Source organism: Bos taurus, chromosome 2 (assembly GCF_002263795.3).
Source record: "Bos taurus isolate L1 Dominette 01449 registration number 42190680 breed Hereford chromosome 2, ARS-UCD2.0, whole genome shotgun sequence".
NCBI lineage: Eukaryota > Metazoa > Chordata > Mammalia > Artiodactyla > Bovidae > Bos > Bos taurus.
The window spans coordinates 31332841-31350989 of NC_037329.1; the positions used below are offsets into that span (position 1 = coordinate 31332841).

Consider the following 18149-nt stretch of genomic DNA (forward strand, 5'->3'; position numbering starts at 1 on the left):
GTCAAAGGCTTTAGCGTAGTCAATAAAGCAGAAATAGATGTTTTTCTGGAACTCTCTTGCTTTTTCCATGATCCAGTGGATGTTGGCAATTTGATCTCTGGTTCCTCTGCCTTTTCTAAAACCAACTTGAACATCTGGAAGTTCATGGTTTACGTACTGCTGAAGCCTGGCTTGGAGAATTTTGAACATTATTTTACTAGCGTGTGAGATGAGTGCAATTGTGCGGTAGTTTGAGCATTCTTTGGCATTGGCTTTCTTTGGAATTGGAATGAAAACTGACCTTTTCCAGTCCTGTGGCCACTGCTGAGTTTTCCAGATTTGCTGACATATTGAGTGCAGCATTTTCATAGCATCACCTTTTAGGATTTGAAATAGCTCAACTGGAATTCCATCACTTCCACTAGCTTTGTTTGTAGTGATGCTTCCTCAGGCCCACTTGATTTCACATTCCAGATGTCTGACTCTAGGTGGGTTTTCACACCATCCTGTTTATCTGGGTAGTGAAGATCTTTTTTGTATAGTTCTTCTATGTTTTTTTGCCACCTGTTCTTAATATCTTCTGCTTCTGTTAGGTCCATACCATTTCTGTCCTTTATTGAGCCCATCTCTGCATGAAATGTTCCCTTGGTATCTCTAATTTTCTTGAAGAGATCACTCGCCTTTCCTATTCTATTGTTTTCCTCTATTTCTTTGCATTGATCACTGAGGAAGGCTTTTTTATTTCTCCTTGTTATTCTGTGGAACTCTGCATTCAAATGGGTATATCTTTCCTTTTCTCCTTTGCTTCTCACTTGTCTTCTTTTCACAGCTATTTGTAAGGCCTCCTCAGACAGCCATTTTGCTTTTTTGCATTTCTTTTTCTTGGGGATGGTCTTGATCCCTGTCTCCTGTACAATGTCACAAACCTTGGTCCATAGTTCATCAGGCACTCTGTCTATCAGATCTAGTCCCTTAAATCTATTTCTCACTTCCACTGTATAATCATAAGGGATTTGATTTAAGTCATACCTGAATGGTCTAGTGGTTTTCCCCACTTTCTTCAATTTAAGTCTGAATTTGGCAATAAGGAGTTCATGATCTGAGCCACAGTCAGCTCCTGGTCTTGTTTTTGCTGACTGTATAGAGCTTCTCCATATATGGCTGCAAAGAATATAATCAATCTGATTTCAGTGTTGACCATCTGGTGATGTCCATGTGTAGAGTCTTCTCTTATGTTGTTGGAAGAGGGTGTTTGCTATGACCAGTGCGTTCTCTTGGCAAAACTCTATTAGCCTTTGCCCTACTTCATTCTGTACTCTAAGGCTAAATTTGCCTGTTACTCCAGGTATTTCTTGTTTTCCTACTTTTGCATTCCAGTCCCCTATAATGAAAAGGACATCTTCTTGGATATTTAGAAGGTACAAGACCTTCTAAAAGGTCTTGTAAGTCTTCACAGAACTGTTCAACTTCAGCTTCTTTAGCATTACTGGTCAGGGCATAGACTTGGATTACCATGATATTGAATGGTTTGCCTTAAAAACAAAGATCATTCTGTCGTTTTTGAGATTGCATCCAAGTACTGCATTTCAGACTCTTCTGTTGACTATGATGGCTACTCTACTTTCTAAGGGATTCCTGCCCACAGTAGTACATATAATGGTCATCTGAGTTAAATTCACCCATTCCAGTCCATCTTAGTTCGCTGATTCCTAGAATGTTGACATTCACTCTTGCCATCTCCTGTTTGACCACTTCCAATTTGCCTTGATTCATGGACCTGACATTCCAGGTTCCTATGCAATATTGCTCTTTACAGCATCGGACCTTGCTTCTGTCACCAGTCACATCCACAACTGGGTGTTGTTTTTGCATTGGCTCCAACCCTTCATTCTTTCTGGAGTTATTTCTGCACTAATCTCCATTAACATATTGGGCACCTACCGACCTGGGGAGTTCATCTTTCAGTGCCTATCTTTTTGCCTTTTCATCCTGTTCATGGGGTTCTCAAGGCAAGAATACTGAAGTGGTTTGCCATTCCCTTCTCCAGTGGACCACATTCTGTCAGACCTCTCCACCATGACCCGCCCGTCTTGGGTGGCACTGTCTAGTTCTAAATTGTCTTTGATCTTTTCTATCTTGTCAAAAATTAATAACTGTTTGTTTTATTGGATTGTTTGAATCTCTCTAATCAGGATGTTAATTCCTAAGAATAGGAATCATCTCCTAGACATTTTCTCTTAACATAATACAGTGTAGGACATATTAAGTAGGTATTAAATAGGTAACTGGGCTTACCAGATGGTGCTAGCAGTAAAGAACTTGCATGCCAATTCAGGATATGTAAGAGACACAGGTTTGATCCTCAGGTCAGGAATATCCTCTGGAGGAGGGCATGAGAACCCACTCCAGCTTTCTTGTCTGGAGAATCCCATGGACAGAGGAGCATGGTGGGCTACAGTCCATGGGGTCTCAAAGAGTTGGACATGACTAAAGAGACTTAGCACACACACAAAATAGGTAACTGTTGAGTGATTTCCTAATCTGAGTGTCAGTGGAAAATGGTAATCAACTCTTCTCCATTTTTGTTAAGGAAAGGCAAGATAAAATAGACTTAGCTTGTACCAGATAGGATTTAGATTATATGAAGTTAGTTTCCTATTAGTAAAGAATATTAAACATGCATTATTATTAAAAGATATTGTGCTAACTCTTTCCTTAGAAGTCCTTCAGATAATATAAATAACATCTGTAGTTTGTGTTAATAATAACCTTATTGGACTCAGGGAAAAAGAATAAGGTAACTTCTCAAGGTCTCTCCTACACTTCAGAAATATTTTTGTTCACTCAGTAGTATGCCATGTTCTGAGTCTGGAATGTAAGCCAATGCCTGTCTAATAGTTCAGCAAAGAATACTTGTTATTGATGTGTGTGTGTCTATGTGTAAATAGTTTGGAAAAGATACAACATTCATTCATATGACTTAAGATTTGATTGATTGCCTTACTGTATTTTATATAGTCCCAACTACTATAATATAAAATTCTCTTTTAAAACTCCTGCACAACTCTGAGAGTCCCTCTCTAAATAATCTGTTTCTATTTGGCAGGTAATTGCCAATGTGTTTTTTGGTGGGAATCTTTCATCAGTTTGCCACATTATCGTAACTGTGGTTATCATTACCGTGGCCACACTTGTGTCACTGCTGATTGATTGCCTTGGAATAGTTTTAGAGCTCAATGTAAGTACATTTGAAGATTCTAAAAATCTCTTTTAAAGTTATGTTTGCATTTAACATGAGATATATTTTTCCTTAATAAAGGTGTCATTTTCTGAACTGGAATGAAAATGTGCTTGTTATAGTAAATATTTGCATAGATGATATTATGTGGTTTATATTTTTAGAGCAGTGGTTCTTCAATGGGGGAAATGCCTTTCTGTCCCCACCCCCAGTGGACACTTAGCAGTGTCTATAGACGTTTTGAGTTGCCACAACTGGGTAGGCTGACGCTGGTGGTATCTAGTGGGTAGAGGACAGGAATGTGGCTAAACATCTCATCATGTGCAGGGTAACCCTTACACAGAGAATTATGCAATCCAAAATGTCAGTAGTGCTGGAACTGAAATACTGGTTTAAGTAGTTTTTCCATATTTTATTTTCTATAGTGCATAGATATAATTGAAAATAAGTATAAATTAAACAAATCTAGGGGAAATTCCTTTGCAGAGTAAAGACATGTCTGAAGTGAAGTGAAGTGAAGTGAAGTCACTCAGTCGTTTCTGACTCTTTGCAAGCCCATGGACTGTAGCCTACCAAGATTCTCCATCCATAGGATTTTCCAGGCAAGAGTACTGGAGTGGGTTGCCATTTCCTTCTCCAGGGAATCTTCCCAACCCAGGGATTGAGCCCAGGTCTCCCACATTATAGGCAGACACTTTACTGTCTGAGCCACCAGGGAAGTCCTAAAAAAGACAGGTCTAGAGAGATTCATTAAAATATGTAATGAAGGACGTTATATCCACTTACCCATTCACTTACCTTATTAAGTATTTCTCTCTCTCTCTCTCATTTCCTTTGTAATCTCTACTGCTGATTTCCAAATCGATGTCTTCATCATATCACATTTGAATTAATATTGGGGTTTTGCTTCAACTAGCACATATTTAAGTTCTGCTTCCAATTTATCACCATCCTGCTTAAAAACTCTACTTTTCTCTCAACAAGCACAAAATCTGTTGCCTTTATCATCTGACCCCAAGCTATCTGTGGAAAGTTATTTACCATTAACTTCCCAAAATCTACCCACAGCTCTAGTCGATCTTGTTTTAGACCTATGAGTAATCCATATTAATTCTTTCTTTTATCCTTTGGTTTATGTTTATTCTTTCCTGTAATTATTTTTTTCTTTCATTTCTCTCCAAATCTTACAAAGATTTAAAGTCTAGTGCAGCTTTAATATGTTTATTTATTGATCAGATATATATTAAATAATTACAATTGAGCTTTGAACAACTTGGATTTGAAATACGGAGTCTACTTTTACACAGATACTTTTCAATAAATATGCACTACATGAACCTCAGTTGGTTGAACCTGCAGACATGGAGAAACAGAGTATGCAGAATCATATGTGTTATATATGAGCTTCCAGCGGCTCAGTAACCCCCTCACTCCCACGGTATTCAAGGGTCAGTGATACACTATGCCACAGAAGCAGACATACAGGATGGGAGGAAATCAGAAAGGATCTGTGCTTTTGTGGAGCTTACAATCGCACAGGGAAATTTAAAAGTTCAGCTACTATAGAGGCAGTGAAGAAGAGAAAAGGATGTGGGTGTACTCCTAAAAGACACTTTTTAGAAAAGATTGACAGAATTTGGTAACCAATTCAATTGTGAGGTCAGGGGGATAGAGGGGCACATCAAGAATGACTTCTTGGGACCCAGCAATTCCTCTTCTGGGTATTTATCCAAAGAAAACAAAAACACTAATTTGAAAACGTGTATGTACTGTGAAGTTCTTGACAACATGATTTCAACAGCCAAGATATCGAAGCAACCTAAGTGTCCATCAAGAGATGAATAAATAATATGTGGTATGTATATACAATAAAATACTACTCGGGCATAAAAAATAAAATCTTTCCATTTGCAGCATCATGGTTGGATATTGAGGATATTATGCTAAAGTGAAATAAGTCACACAGAGAAAGACAAATACTGTATTATCCTACTTATATCAACGTATGGAATCTAAAAAAAGATTAAACAGAACAAAATGGAAACAGACTCATAGATACAGAGACCAAATGAGTAGTTGCCAGAGAGGAGGGGCAGGGGTGAAATTGATCAAGGAAACTGAGATACAAATTCCCAGTTATATGATAAATAAGTCACGTGTATGTAATACACAGCATAAGGAATATCTATAATATTGTAATAATTTGTATGGGGACAGATTGTTACTAGGGTTGTTCTGATGATCATTTCATAATGTATGTAAATGTCAAATCACTATTTAGTGCACCTAAAACTCACATAATATAATATGTCAACTGTATTTGAATTTTTAAAAGTGACCCCAAAAAAGTGACTCCTTGATTCTACTTTGTGGAAATAGGATAATGAGATCATTTGGTGAAACGTGAATAGAAGTGATTATACTGCTTTAGAGCCTTTCCTCTTCCCCTTCTACAATCCTTCTGGAATTTCTACTCAAAACCACACCACTTAGCATTGATCAATCATGTCCCACAGGGAGGGTGGGCTTTTATAGATAGAATATCAAGTTATCTTTTACTCACTCCATTGAGAGTTAAAGGGGAGGTGAAGGTATTATTCCTTCCAGGTGCCATTTGGATTTGAAATCCCGGACAAAGGTAGTGGAAGATTCAGTCAGGAACACACTGTTGGGAGTTTTCCTGTATCAGATCATGTGGAAAGTAGAGAGTAGGCAACTCCCCCAACCTTCGTATGACTAGGGAAACATCTGTTCCACCAGCAATGGAAAGAAAGTTCATAGGAAATATGGAAAATTATCCGAGGTAACTTTTACCTACTTCCTCATTTTGCATAGGCTAAAGGCTAGTAGGTTCACTGAAAGTCATGTCACGTTCCAACCTCAATGTAAATGGATGACTGCAACCTAAATATAACTTGATTTAAGTACTACCTTATATCATGTATGGTCTGGACTGTCCAAAGCTTGCCTTTGCTATCAAAGTACAAGTTCTTTAGAGACAAGAATGGAGCTTAATTGCCTTCTCCATCCCCCACAGTACATATAGCAGAGTGCTAAGAACACAGTGCTCAAATTACTGCATGGGCCACTGTCCATTGGGAGCACAGTGAAGGATTTCTGTCTACAAATGTTCCTGGACACAGAAGGCATTCTTTAGTAGGCATGATCAGTCCTGTCTGACTCTTTGTGACCTACAGGCTATAGCCCACCAGGCTCCTCTGTCCATGGGATTTCCCAGTGAAGAATACTGGACTGGGTTGCCATTTCCTACTCCAGGGGATCTTCCCAATCCAGGGACTGAGCCCACATCTCCTTCATCTCCTGCATTGGCAGGTGGATTCTTTACCACTGAGCCACCTGGGAAGCCTATTCTCTAGTTGTGGCATCAAGCAATTAAGTCTTACAAAAAATTGTTGGGGCTGACAGTAATAGTAATCCTTTAATTATACTGAGGAGATGACCAGCACAATTCCCAACTCTGTTATTTCTTGTTTTGTGAAGTCTCATTTGAGGTCGCATGTTTGTTTGAATACTGTAGGATTGTGATATGAGAGAACATATGTTTATCAACTGCCTTACTACTCACTATTTTGATAGCCTAACAGTTTTTGTTCCCTTTAAGTTAACCAAGCATACCCATATTGCTTATTTTTCAGGAATAATATATTTATGTATATTTGACCATTACTTTCTGTTAATTCCAAATCTCCCTGACACTTTACATAACAAAATTATAAGCACACAATGGTGGGCTACAGTCCATGGGGTTGCAAAGAGTCAGAAATGACTGAGCAACTGAGCACAATCACATTAAATATTCCAGTTGTGCCTAAGTTGAAATTTTTTGTAGTTAAGACAAATTCTGGTGTTGTAATAAAATAATGATATTTCATGAAAATCTGTTATGAAGTCAAGATCTGAGCTGAGTTTGAGGACTATTTTAAAAATTTAAAACATGATTCTAGATCCTTAGATTAAAAAAAAAAAAAAAGAAAAACCTGGCTATATAGACATTTAAGAAGAGTGCCCAATTGTCATGATCTAAGAACTCAATTACACTAGTTTTAAGAAATCTGAGATGTTCATTCACTTCCAGACCATCTGAGTGTGTATTTTTTTAATCAGTGAAAGTCTTTTTGTAAGTGCAATGTCACAGTCAGGTCTTTGTTCAACTCTGTTTTGTGTGGGTATTTGTTATGTTTTTAACATCAGATCAAGCAGCAGGTCACACAGCCCTTTAGAAGCAACTAAAGCATGTGATGTTTCCCCTCCAAACAACAGTGTGAGCTGACACGTAGGGAGCATTTACTCTGAGTCAAGTGTTTTGCATATATTATCATCCTTAATCTATATAAATTTCACATATGAAGATATAGAGATACAGAGCGATTGGCGCCATTAACAGGTCACAATGGGTTTTTTTAATTGAAGTATAGTTGATCTCTATGGGCTTCTCAGGTGGCCTTAGGGGTAAAGAGCCCACCTGCCAGTGCAGGAGACAGAAGAGGCATGAGTCCGATTCCTGGGTCGGGAAGATGCCCTGGAGGAGGGCATGGAAACCCACTCCAGTATTCTTGTGTGGAGAATCCCATGGACAGAGGAACCTGGAGGGTTACAGTTCATGGAGTCTCAAAGAGTTGGACATGACTGAAGCGACTTAGCACCCACTCATGCAGAGTTGATTTATAACATTATATTACTTTCAGGTGTACAACTTAGTGATTCAATATTTTTATAGATTATACTCCATTTAAAGTTATTACTAATATGAAGCAATGGCTATATTTGCCTATGCTATATAATACATCCTTATAGCCCCTCTATCTTATACATAGTGATTCGTATCTCTTAATCTCCTTCCCTTATCCTATCCCTCCTACCTTACTCCCTCTCCACTGTAGCCACTAGTTTGTTCTCTATATCCGTGAGTTTGTTTCTTTTTTGTTATATTCACTCATTTGTTTTATTTTTTAGATTCTACTTATAAGTGATGATACAGTATTTGTCTGTCTGACTTACTTCACTAATCATGATGTTCTCTTCGTCCATCCACATTGCTGGAGATGGCAGAGTTTCATTCTGTTTTGACTGAGTAGTATTCGAGTGCATATGTGTGTGTGTGTACATATACCACATCTTCTTTATTCATCCATCTGTCAATAGACACTTAAATAGCTCACACTAGTTTTAAGTGGTAGAGAGTGAACACAAGCTTTCAAACCCTGTTGCCCATGTTTTTAATCATTATGCTAGTCAGAAATTTCCTAAGTATAAGGCTTTAAATCATGCAAAATAAATGTATTCATGTCTCCTTCCATTTTTTAAGTTAAAAATCTATGCATTGAGTTTACCTGTAAGTGAGGTTAACAGTAATTCAGAATATACATAGAGAGACTTTAAAAAAGGATTAAATACAAAAAAATGAAATTAAAAGTTTTTCATTTAAGCTGATACTGTTTAGCTAATAGCCTTTACCTTAGTTAATAAGGTAGTACCTAAGAAATTCTTTTCCTATTGTGACTTCTGAATCATCATTAAGTAGAGTAAAGATCTTCACAGGTGATGATATAATAGAATCAGACCTTCAATTTGCAAAGTTAAGGAAATGATATTATTCAGTATAACTAAAATAATATAGAATAAAATTATTCAGACTTATAGTAGTTATTTAATAAAAAAGCAAAACCCCATTTAGAACTTAGCTTCCTTTTTATTTTATTGTTTTCATGGCAGTAGAACAAAATGACTTATTTTCCAAGGCAAATGCACCCTCAATTTTAAAGGATTCATTTTAGAAACAAAATAAGTTCCATTCTTGTTAATAACAATCCAACATCTTGGCACTAGTGTTGCTGTTAGAGAAAGGAGGCATCTGCAGTAATTGGGTCCTTTGGGTTTCCACTTGCAGCAGAACAAAGAGAAAAGATGGAGCAGCTGGTGCCTGTGGCCAGGCTAACCAGCCCAACAAGCACGGTGTGCGGCATACAGCGGAGGGAAGAAAGCAAACCTGTTACCCAGCAAGAGCACACAGAGTAGGCGAGCCGTAGTGCAAGCCGCCAAAGACCTCTGAGCTAGAGTTTCTCTTTAAGGTATAGGAACACATTTCACGAGTCCAGATTGATTACAAAATAGAAATTTTAAGGATGTTTAAGCACTCTTTTCTTTAGTTTTCAGCCTCCTTGCATCAGATGAGAGGTTTCTGTTCAGGTAGGACAATTCAAATACTTTTCCCATCTGTACTGCCAGTAAAAATATTCAACACCTTCTGTTATTTCCCGCCTGCAAACTGCAAAATGCCCTGGTATCAGTAGTGTTTTTTATCAAAGGATAGTGCTTTCTCCTTTTATAAATAGGCTATATACTTTCTTGTCTCTTGATAAACAGTTATGGCATTTATGTGCTGTCAGGAAATTTTGAAAATTATTACTAAGCCAGTGGTGTATCCTCTGACAAGGCTATATTAGATAGATGAAATTAGTTGGACTAATTTATAGGGAATGGACTTCCCAGGTGGCTCAGTGGTAAAGAATCCTTCTGCCAATACAGGAGACACAGAAGATGTAGGTTTAATCCTTGGGTAGGGAAGATCCCCTGGAGGAGGAAATGGCTACCCAGTCCAGTATTCTTGCCTAGAAAATCCCATGGACAGAGGAGCCTGGCGGTCTACAGTCCATGGGGTCACGAGGAGTCAGACACGACTGAGCAACTGAGCACACACATACACACAACTTGTAGGGAATAGAGCAGATGTTTTTATCATTTTACTGATAATCTTGGGTCCTAGCAACAATCTCTACCAAGACGGAGCTTTCAAATATTAGGGAAGGAACTGCTATCTAGACAAGATACTCAACTGGACTTCTTCCAGTACAAACATCAGCTATAAACTTTTCCCACTAATTGCTACTTTCTCAACCTTTAAGAATTATGACATAAACAGAACACCCATTGCTTTGCGCTGCCCAGCAAGTTAGGTTTGGAAGAGTCCCAAAATGCTGACTGATGACAGCTTCTGAGCAGCAGCTGGTTGCAGTTTCCATCCGGATAGCACTTTCACACTCCACAGTTCCTGATGAAGTTGCTTCATGTGTTCCTATGAACGGCCTTTTATCACTCTTTAACACAGACACACACACATGCACCTACTCACACATGCATGCACTCACAAACATGTTTAGTCACTAAGTTGTGTCCGACTCTTTTGTGACTCCATGAACTATAGCCTGCCAGGTGCCTCTCTGTCCATGGGATTCTCCAGGCAAGAATACTGGAGTGGGTAGCCATTCCCTTCTTCAAGGGATCTATCCAAGCCAGGGATTGAACCTGGGTCTCTTGCACTTGCAGGCGGACTCTCTACTACTGAGCCACTAGGGGACTCCTCCTGTGTTTGTATTTTTTATTTTCAAAAATTATTTCATTGAAATCAAAGGATAATTATTATAAGCATAGATTAAGTATTTTTTATAATTCAAAAAACATCAGTTTCAAATGTCATAATGGAGCCTAAGAAATACATAATTCATTTAACTCTGCTGCTGCTGCTGTTGCTAAGTCACTTTAGTCGTGTCCGACTCTGTAGCCATATGAAAATTAATCCTTTATATGCTGTGTACTTTTGTAGGTATTCATCTGTGTTCAGGTACTATGAATAGCAAAGTTATATTGTTCATATATTTCAAATTAGAAGATGACACTTCTTAGTATTTTCCCATGCTTATGTCTGTGACTATAGAAATATTTTCCATGAAGTATGGTTCCTCCTATTTTTCCCCAAATTTTTAGCTGCTGCCTGGCCAGTCTGACTTCATGTGCTCCTCTTAATTGATATTTCTCCTGACTTGCTGTTTTTTGTTAAAAACTTGTATTTTTGAAATCATATGATGTTGTATATTTTTGGTAGGAGAGTAGTACTTAGTATAAAGCAAAGTAAATTCAGTAAATGGTGATACTGAAAAAATCTTTCTTTTAAAAATATTTTAAGGTATAATCTGTTCTTTTACATCACCCAATTTCAAAATCAGTTTTCTATGATTTTCCCCTGGGGTTACTTTACCAAAATAATGTGAAAAAGTTTTCAAACTGTAGGTGATAGGTGTATAGGGTTTTGTTATATGATTCTTTCTACTTTTCTGTATATTTTACAAATTTCCATAATAACTTTTCAAGTTTGGAAAATATATATTTTGTGGAATGCTTCTTTTTCATTCTTAACCTTACCATATTTACTGAGTGCCTGTTTAAAAAAAACAGCTTGTGTTTTATGACTTAAGAAAGTACCATTTATCATATGATTATATTTAATATATTTTAATCATATGCTTCTTTTATTTGATATATAAATAATGTTTAATATAATCAAAAATATATTATCTAAAATACATTTAATTTTAACATTATTTCATTTGCAGAATTCCTTACAGATTTAGCCTCCTCAAATGGAAAGTCTCTTTCCTTTGAAGTCAGTAACTTGTGGTCTATTTATATTAGATAGCAATACTCCCTGTAATTTTCAATCTGACATTCCCCCTCAGGTTGGACTTATCCATAAACTAATGTGGGAGAGGGAGGATGAGTCATAGCTATTTAGTTCTGCTGTCAATTTTCTAGGGTAATTAATGTGAGTAGTTTTACTTGAAAGAGGATTTAGAAATGCTATTTCATGCTAAGTACCCTGAGGGGTACAGTTTTCCTTTCTCATATAGATAGGCACCTACTTTCTTACAAGGTCAAGAAAAGAGAAGAGATAAGACGCATGCCCTATGTATACCTCCGAATATTCCTGTTTTGTACACAGTTGACAAACAGACCTCTCAGTTTTAAAAGGCAAAGTAGGTACACAGCAATTTGAGATGAAGAGTATAAGGAAATATGATGTGACTGAAAATAAGCGAACTTTGAAGAGTTTGCCAGGAATCAGCCATACCATCTGCTTTATTTTTTATATTATTTTTTGATTATTATTTCTTTAGCTTGATATACTATTATATTATTTTACTTTTCTCATCTGTAAATATACTGTCAGAAAAGGAAAGTCTTTCTTGGAATTATTTTTCTTTCCTCTGTTTGATTTAACTGAAGCTGTCATACTTGTCACATGCATGATGATAGATAGATTTTTTAGGTGTTTTTTTTCCAAACTGTCCCAGAAAGGCTCCACTCAGTAACATTATCTTATTTCTTGTTTTCAATATGCAGGGCGTGCTCTGTGCAGCTCCCTTAATTTTTATCATTCCATCGGCATGTTATCTGAAGCTGTCTGAAGAACCCAGGACACACTCAGATAAGATTATGTCCTGCGTCATGCTTCCCATTGGTGCTGTGGTGATGGCTGTTGGATTCGTCATGGCAGTCACCAGCCCTCAAGACTGCAGCCACGGGCAGGAAATGTTCTATTGCTCCCCGGACAATTTCTCCCTCACAAACATTTCAATTTCTCATTTGCAACTGACAACACAACTTTCAATTTTAAACGTCAGTATCTTTCAGTGATTTGCCTCCTTTAAAAAAAAAATTCATTTTTATAGACTTCTAAATTGCATAATAACATTCACACATGTTTTAATCTCCATATTATAAAATTATTACTTTGGCATTTATCAAGATTTGGTTTCTTTACTCTTTAGTCCAATGTAAAAGATAAAACGGAAAAGAAAGTTGAATGTATTCTATCTTAAACCAGGGAAAATATAAATGTTTTAATGACTGTACTGCACAAATCTTAAAGGCAGAAGGAAAAGTAAGGTCTTTGACATTTGCTGCCATCCTCTCAAAGAACTTTTCTCTTTTTAAACCAATATATTGTGCTCTAAAATGAGTAGATGATTGTGGGTTTAAATTTTCTGTGTGTCCTTTAAGAAAAACATAGAGGGCTTTTTGTTTTTTTGAAGTTTAAGGAAAACTCAAGACGATTAAAGAGGCTAGATATCCCAAGACCAAGTGAAGCTCTCCATTGTCATTTCAGTCGCGTGCCTTGTTGAGAGGGAAGTGACTCCCTGGAGTAATGAGTAAAGTCCTGCCCATGTTAGGAAGCATAACTCATAGACTGGGCGTACAGAGCAAGGTCTGTGAGGAATCAAAATTACCTCGAAAGTTTTGATCCTGTGAGAATATAATGGTAGTGCCATTAAATAAAGTGTAAAATGGGGGAAAACCACAAGTTCTTCTAAGGCACAAGCTCAAGGGATCAGTTCTGCATCAGCTTTGGAGTTGTTGAATGTGAAGAGCAGGTGGAAGCTGAATTTTCAGACTAGAACCTCAAGAGAAGAATCAGGGCTACACAAGAGGTATTCTCATTACTCTGGGGGTCCTTGGAGAGACTCTTGGATGCTCTTGTTGACTAGATTCTCCAGAAGGAGACAGAAAGATGGAGTGTGCCATGTCAGGTATTTATTCTCTTTCATGGTGGCTCAGACAGTAAAGAATTTGCCTGAGATGCAGGAGACTCGGATTCTATCCCTGAGTAGAAAGATTCCCTGGAGAAGGAAATGCCAACCCACTTCAGTATTCCTGCCTGGAGAATTCCATGGACAGAGGAGTCTGGTGGGCTACAGTCCATAGGGGTCCCAAAGAGTCAGACATGAGTGAGTGACTAACACACATAACTAATGGAAGAGAGGGGGAAAGCAAGATCAGGTGGGCTAAAAGGACCTGTAGTGCAGGCTGGCAGAACCTCAGCCAGGTCTGCAAGGAATATGGAGCATATATGGCCCTTCAGAGTTGTCTCAATTCAAATGAAATAGCCAAGTCTGAACACCCCTGCCTCCAATAGTCCTTGCACGTGGGCAGCTCTTTGCAGCTGAGCAGACCCTAAAGGAACTGAGAGCTGGAGGCGGTTGGCTGATGGCTGGGTCACCAATGCTTCCTTGTGGGTGGGTGGGGGGCGGTGGGGATCCTGTGTTCATCACAACTGGCCTCAGTTTTTAATAAGAATTTTTTTATATCTCAATGAATATTTCATGTTTTAATACCCATGACAATCTTTTAAAAAAACAAGAAAATTTGGGCCCATTTGGATGGCTAGCTTAAGTCATGTATCACCCATGATTTCATTTCTCACCTTTTCATTTGTGTTTCAGTCAAGTTATCAAGTTGACCGTCTATAGTATTATATTAATTGCTGTCGAATAGGGAGAAAATATGACAGAGTTAATACATACCTGATGTGTTTGAACAAATCACAGCCAAAAAAAAAAAACCATAAGAAGTATATAATGAATATTTCACAGCAGTTTGAATACAGAAGTGGTGAAAGCTGAGTTGTCATGTGACTTATAATAAGAAAGGCCTATTGAAAGCAAAAAAAAAACTGCCCCTTAGCCAGCAGGGCCATGCTCAGGCTTTGAGTGGTAGCATTCACTTCAACAAAACATCATCCATGCCACTAAATTAATACAAATTCTTTTGGCTATATAGCTTTTCTGCATTTCATTTATACAGTTGGTTTTTGTAGTTGGTTAAGAATCATAAAGGTAGGTGATTTATATCCATTTTTATATTGATATGTGTTTTGGTGAAATACTAATCAAAATGCTTTCATTCCTAACTGAGAGAATGTGAGAAAATTTTGCAGCAGTTCATCCCTACATTACTCAGGACTGAGAAACACTGACCTACATAGTTATTAGATAAAGTCATAGGAGACGAGGTTTCCAAGGGTGTACAAAGACAAGTACGTCAAGGATAACGTAATTTAGTGCTTAACCTTCTATTATCTTGTACTTTTGCTATTGCTTCAGATACATTAACCTTGGCTCAAGTTCGTGAAAAGTTCCAGATAGGAACTGAGTCCTGCATTAATGCCTAACAAATATTTGTTCTGGTTTTGTGTTTTCTAAATCAACTGTAGAAAAAGACTACCCTGGACCCAGTTATTAGCTACAAAGTTTACCAGCATCTTTCAAATTATGGTCGAATAAGTGTTAGAAACACATCTATTTCACAAGAATACTTACTAATATTTTGCCAACGTTCAGAACTTTGAGAACCACCCCTTCTATGTTCTGCCTTAAATTCATGAGGTTTCCACTGAAACTTATTCCAAGCTACATTTTACCCCTAACAAAACAACTTGAATATTTAACCCAGTTTTGCACCGTGGCTTATTTGACCTTACAAAGTTCTTCTTAATTTAAAAAAGGAGGAGAGGGAATAGTATCATTACACGCTAAGGCAAACACAGAGCACTACATTTCCTTTAAAGGATATAGATTGGATGGCATCTGTAAAACTTACTAATTGGGTCCTTGTACCTGTCACTTATAATAGGATCTCTAATCTCAACGCTAACTTCCAATATCAAAACAGGGAGATTGCTTTGCCTCTGACCGGCTACAGTGGTATCAAGCAATAATTGTTGTCTCTTGTCTTTCCTAAAAGGACTCTGAAATCCAGGTTATCCAACCAGGAAAATCTCAACTAGTCCTCCTCTGGAGTCATACTGTGCAGCACACATCACCTTAATGAAAGATTAATTTATTGGAAAGGACCAGGCTTCCTTCTGGTTTATCTGCGGTGATCTTCTCAGGGAAGCAGTGCTCGTCTGTTTTTTAGTAGAGCTGGCCAGTGACAGGGCCAGGTGTTGGCAGTTATTCTCAAGCATGGATCAGCAGGTGACCATGAGATGAGGGACCCATAAATGCTTAAGTGACATTGATGGAGGTAATAATTAGCTGCACCAATCAAATAAGCCTAAAGGAGATCAGTCCTGGGTGTTCATTAGAAGGACTGATGTTGAAGCTGAAACTCCAATACTTTGACCACCTGATGTGAAGAGCTGACTCATTTGAAAAGACCCTGATGCTGGGAAAGATTGAGGGCAGGAGGAGAAGGGGACGACAGAGGATGAGATGGTTGGATGGTATCACCGACTCAATGGACATGGGTTTGGGTAGACTCTGGGAGTTGGTGATGGACAGGGAGGCCTGGTGTGCTGTGGTTCATGGGGTCACAAAGAGTCAGACACGACTGAGTGACTGAACTGAACTGAATCACATAAGCTCCTTGAAGAATTTGTAATTATTCTAAAAAGTGTAGAAAGGATTTGCCCAGATAACAGAGTAGACATGCAGAGTGAATGAGAGGTACCATGAGCAGGAGAACATAAGACTGGGAGAGAAAGAAAACAGTACCGTCATCCTCTAGAGCCGTGGTTCACAAACGTCAACACGGGTCAGAATCATTGAAAAGAAAGTGAAAGTGTTAGTTGCTCAGTCACGTCTGATTCTTTGCAACCTTATGGACTGTAGTCCACCTGGCTCCTCTGTCCATGGAATTCTCCAGGCAGGAATACTGGAGTGGGTAAGCCATTCCTTTCCCTAGGGGCTCTTCCCATTCCAGGGATGCAACCCAGGTCTCCTGCATTGCAGGCAGATTCTTTACAATCTTAGCCACTAGGGGAGGCCCAGAATCATGGGAGGGCTTGTTAAAATACAGGTTGCTGGGCCCCACCAACAGAGTTTCTGGTTCTGGGATGAGGCCCGAGAATTTGCATTTGTTCAAAGTTCCCAGGTGATCTGACTGCTGTTGATTCAACAACCATATTTGAATAAGGATGATGATTGGACAAAAGATGGGGCCATTGTTTCAGAGGCTGAGCAGAAAACAAGCAGCGTGTAGAAATGCCAGGCTGGAGTTCAGAAGGAACGGAGAGTGGAGACAGGAGAGAGAGCTCTTGGCAGAGTAACTGTACTTTTCCTTTGTCTCTTTGAAAACTCATTTGAAGAAACTCAAGGAGGGGAGAGGAGAAACCCAGACAGGAAGATTAGTGAAGAGTAATGACAAGGGAGAGGAGGACAGCGAACAAAGAAGGAAACAGATTACGGTCTAAAGACAACACAGCTGCTGTGTTAAGCAGAAAGCCTGGTTTGGAACCTACAGGCATTCAGGGAAAATTGTGTGAGCTCCATAGTTCTTATTATGAGAAGGAAGAAAATATACGGTTTCCTCAAAAATACACCAAGTTTTCCTAGGACTAAACCAAATGTCTTACTTGGAAAAAAAATCTCATTTGGAACATGAGTAAAACTGGGTTGTACTCATAATAACATCATGCAGATAAAGAATGCATGCAACTATCTTTAAAGGATCATTCCACTAAAGTCTGCTCATTGAAAATGAAGATTATCAATAAATTTAATTTTGGAATTTTTTACTATATTGTTCCTTTATAGTGGTATGCTAAATGTTTCATTTTTTTAAAAAGGCACATAGAGATTTAGCCTGTCCTTCATTCCTAACACCTACCTGATATGGTTCTTACCAACTCACACCCAGACTAATACCACAGCCTCTTACCTGAGCATTCTGCTTCCAGGCTCCCCTCCCTTCAAGATTATTTGTGCATCACTCCAAATCATTTCACTTTATAAATGAATGCTTTAATAACACCAAATACTTGTTCAAAAGCTTTCCATGATAAACTCTTCTGCTTACAGGATAAGGTACAAACTCTGAAGCTTGTATTCAAAGCTTTTATAATATGGCCTCAACCTGTCATTCTGGCCTCATCTTCCATGACAGCAGGAAGGAACCTTTTTTTCTGGACTAACTAAAGCATTGCTTTATATCAAAATTGCTTTCTGCTGCTATTGCCATTGCTCTTGAATTCTTGCCATTTTCTCATCTGAAATATCCAAGCCCTCCTTTCCCATCCTCAGCACATTCTATTAGTCCTCCAGTCTTCTCCGCATGCCATCCCTGACAACTCTGCTGCAAGGTAATTCTACCTCCTTTGGAATTCTTTGTCTTGCAGTTGTATGAAGTTGTATGTATGTCTTGAAGTTATATGAAGAAACCATGTCCAGCCAACCAGACCAAAAGTTGAGGACAGTGTGTTTTACAGTCTTTTATTCTTCATAGTCCATAACATGGTGTCTTGAACGTAGTAAACACCTAAGTATTAGAAGTGAGATTGATAGTATAAAAAGGGAAAATG

The 18149-nt window shown here is 38.2% G+C and overlaps 1 protein-coding gene across 4 annotated transcripts in view; it reads left to right on the forward strand.

Annotated features, from left to right (window-relative positions):
* The window catches only part of SLC38A11 (solute carrier family 38 member 11), a 60131-nt gene extending 42762 nt beyond the window's left edge, over positions 1 to 17369 (forward strand). For 3 of the 4 annotated variants that reach the window (XM_010801973.4, XM_010801975.4, XM_010801976.4), the window contains 3 exons: positions 3086 to 3217; positions 12413 to 12688; positions 15593 to 17369. In XM_010801973.4, coding sequence (XP_010800275.1) covers positions 3086 to 3217; positions 12413 to 12688; positions 15593 to 15676 — 492 coding nt within the window. In that variant the 3' untranslated portion in view covers positions 15677 to 17369. 4 annotated transcript variants of the gene reach the window in all.
* Positions 17370 to 18149: the final 780 nt, after the last annotated feature.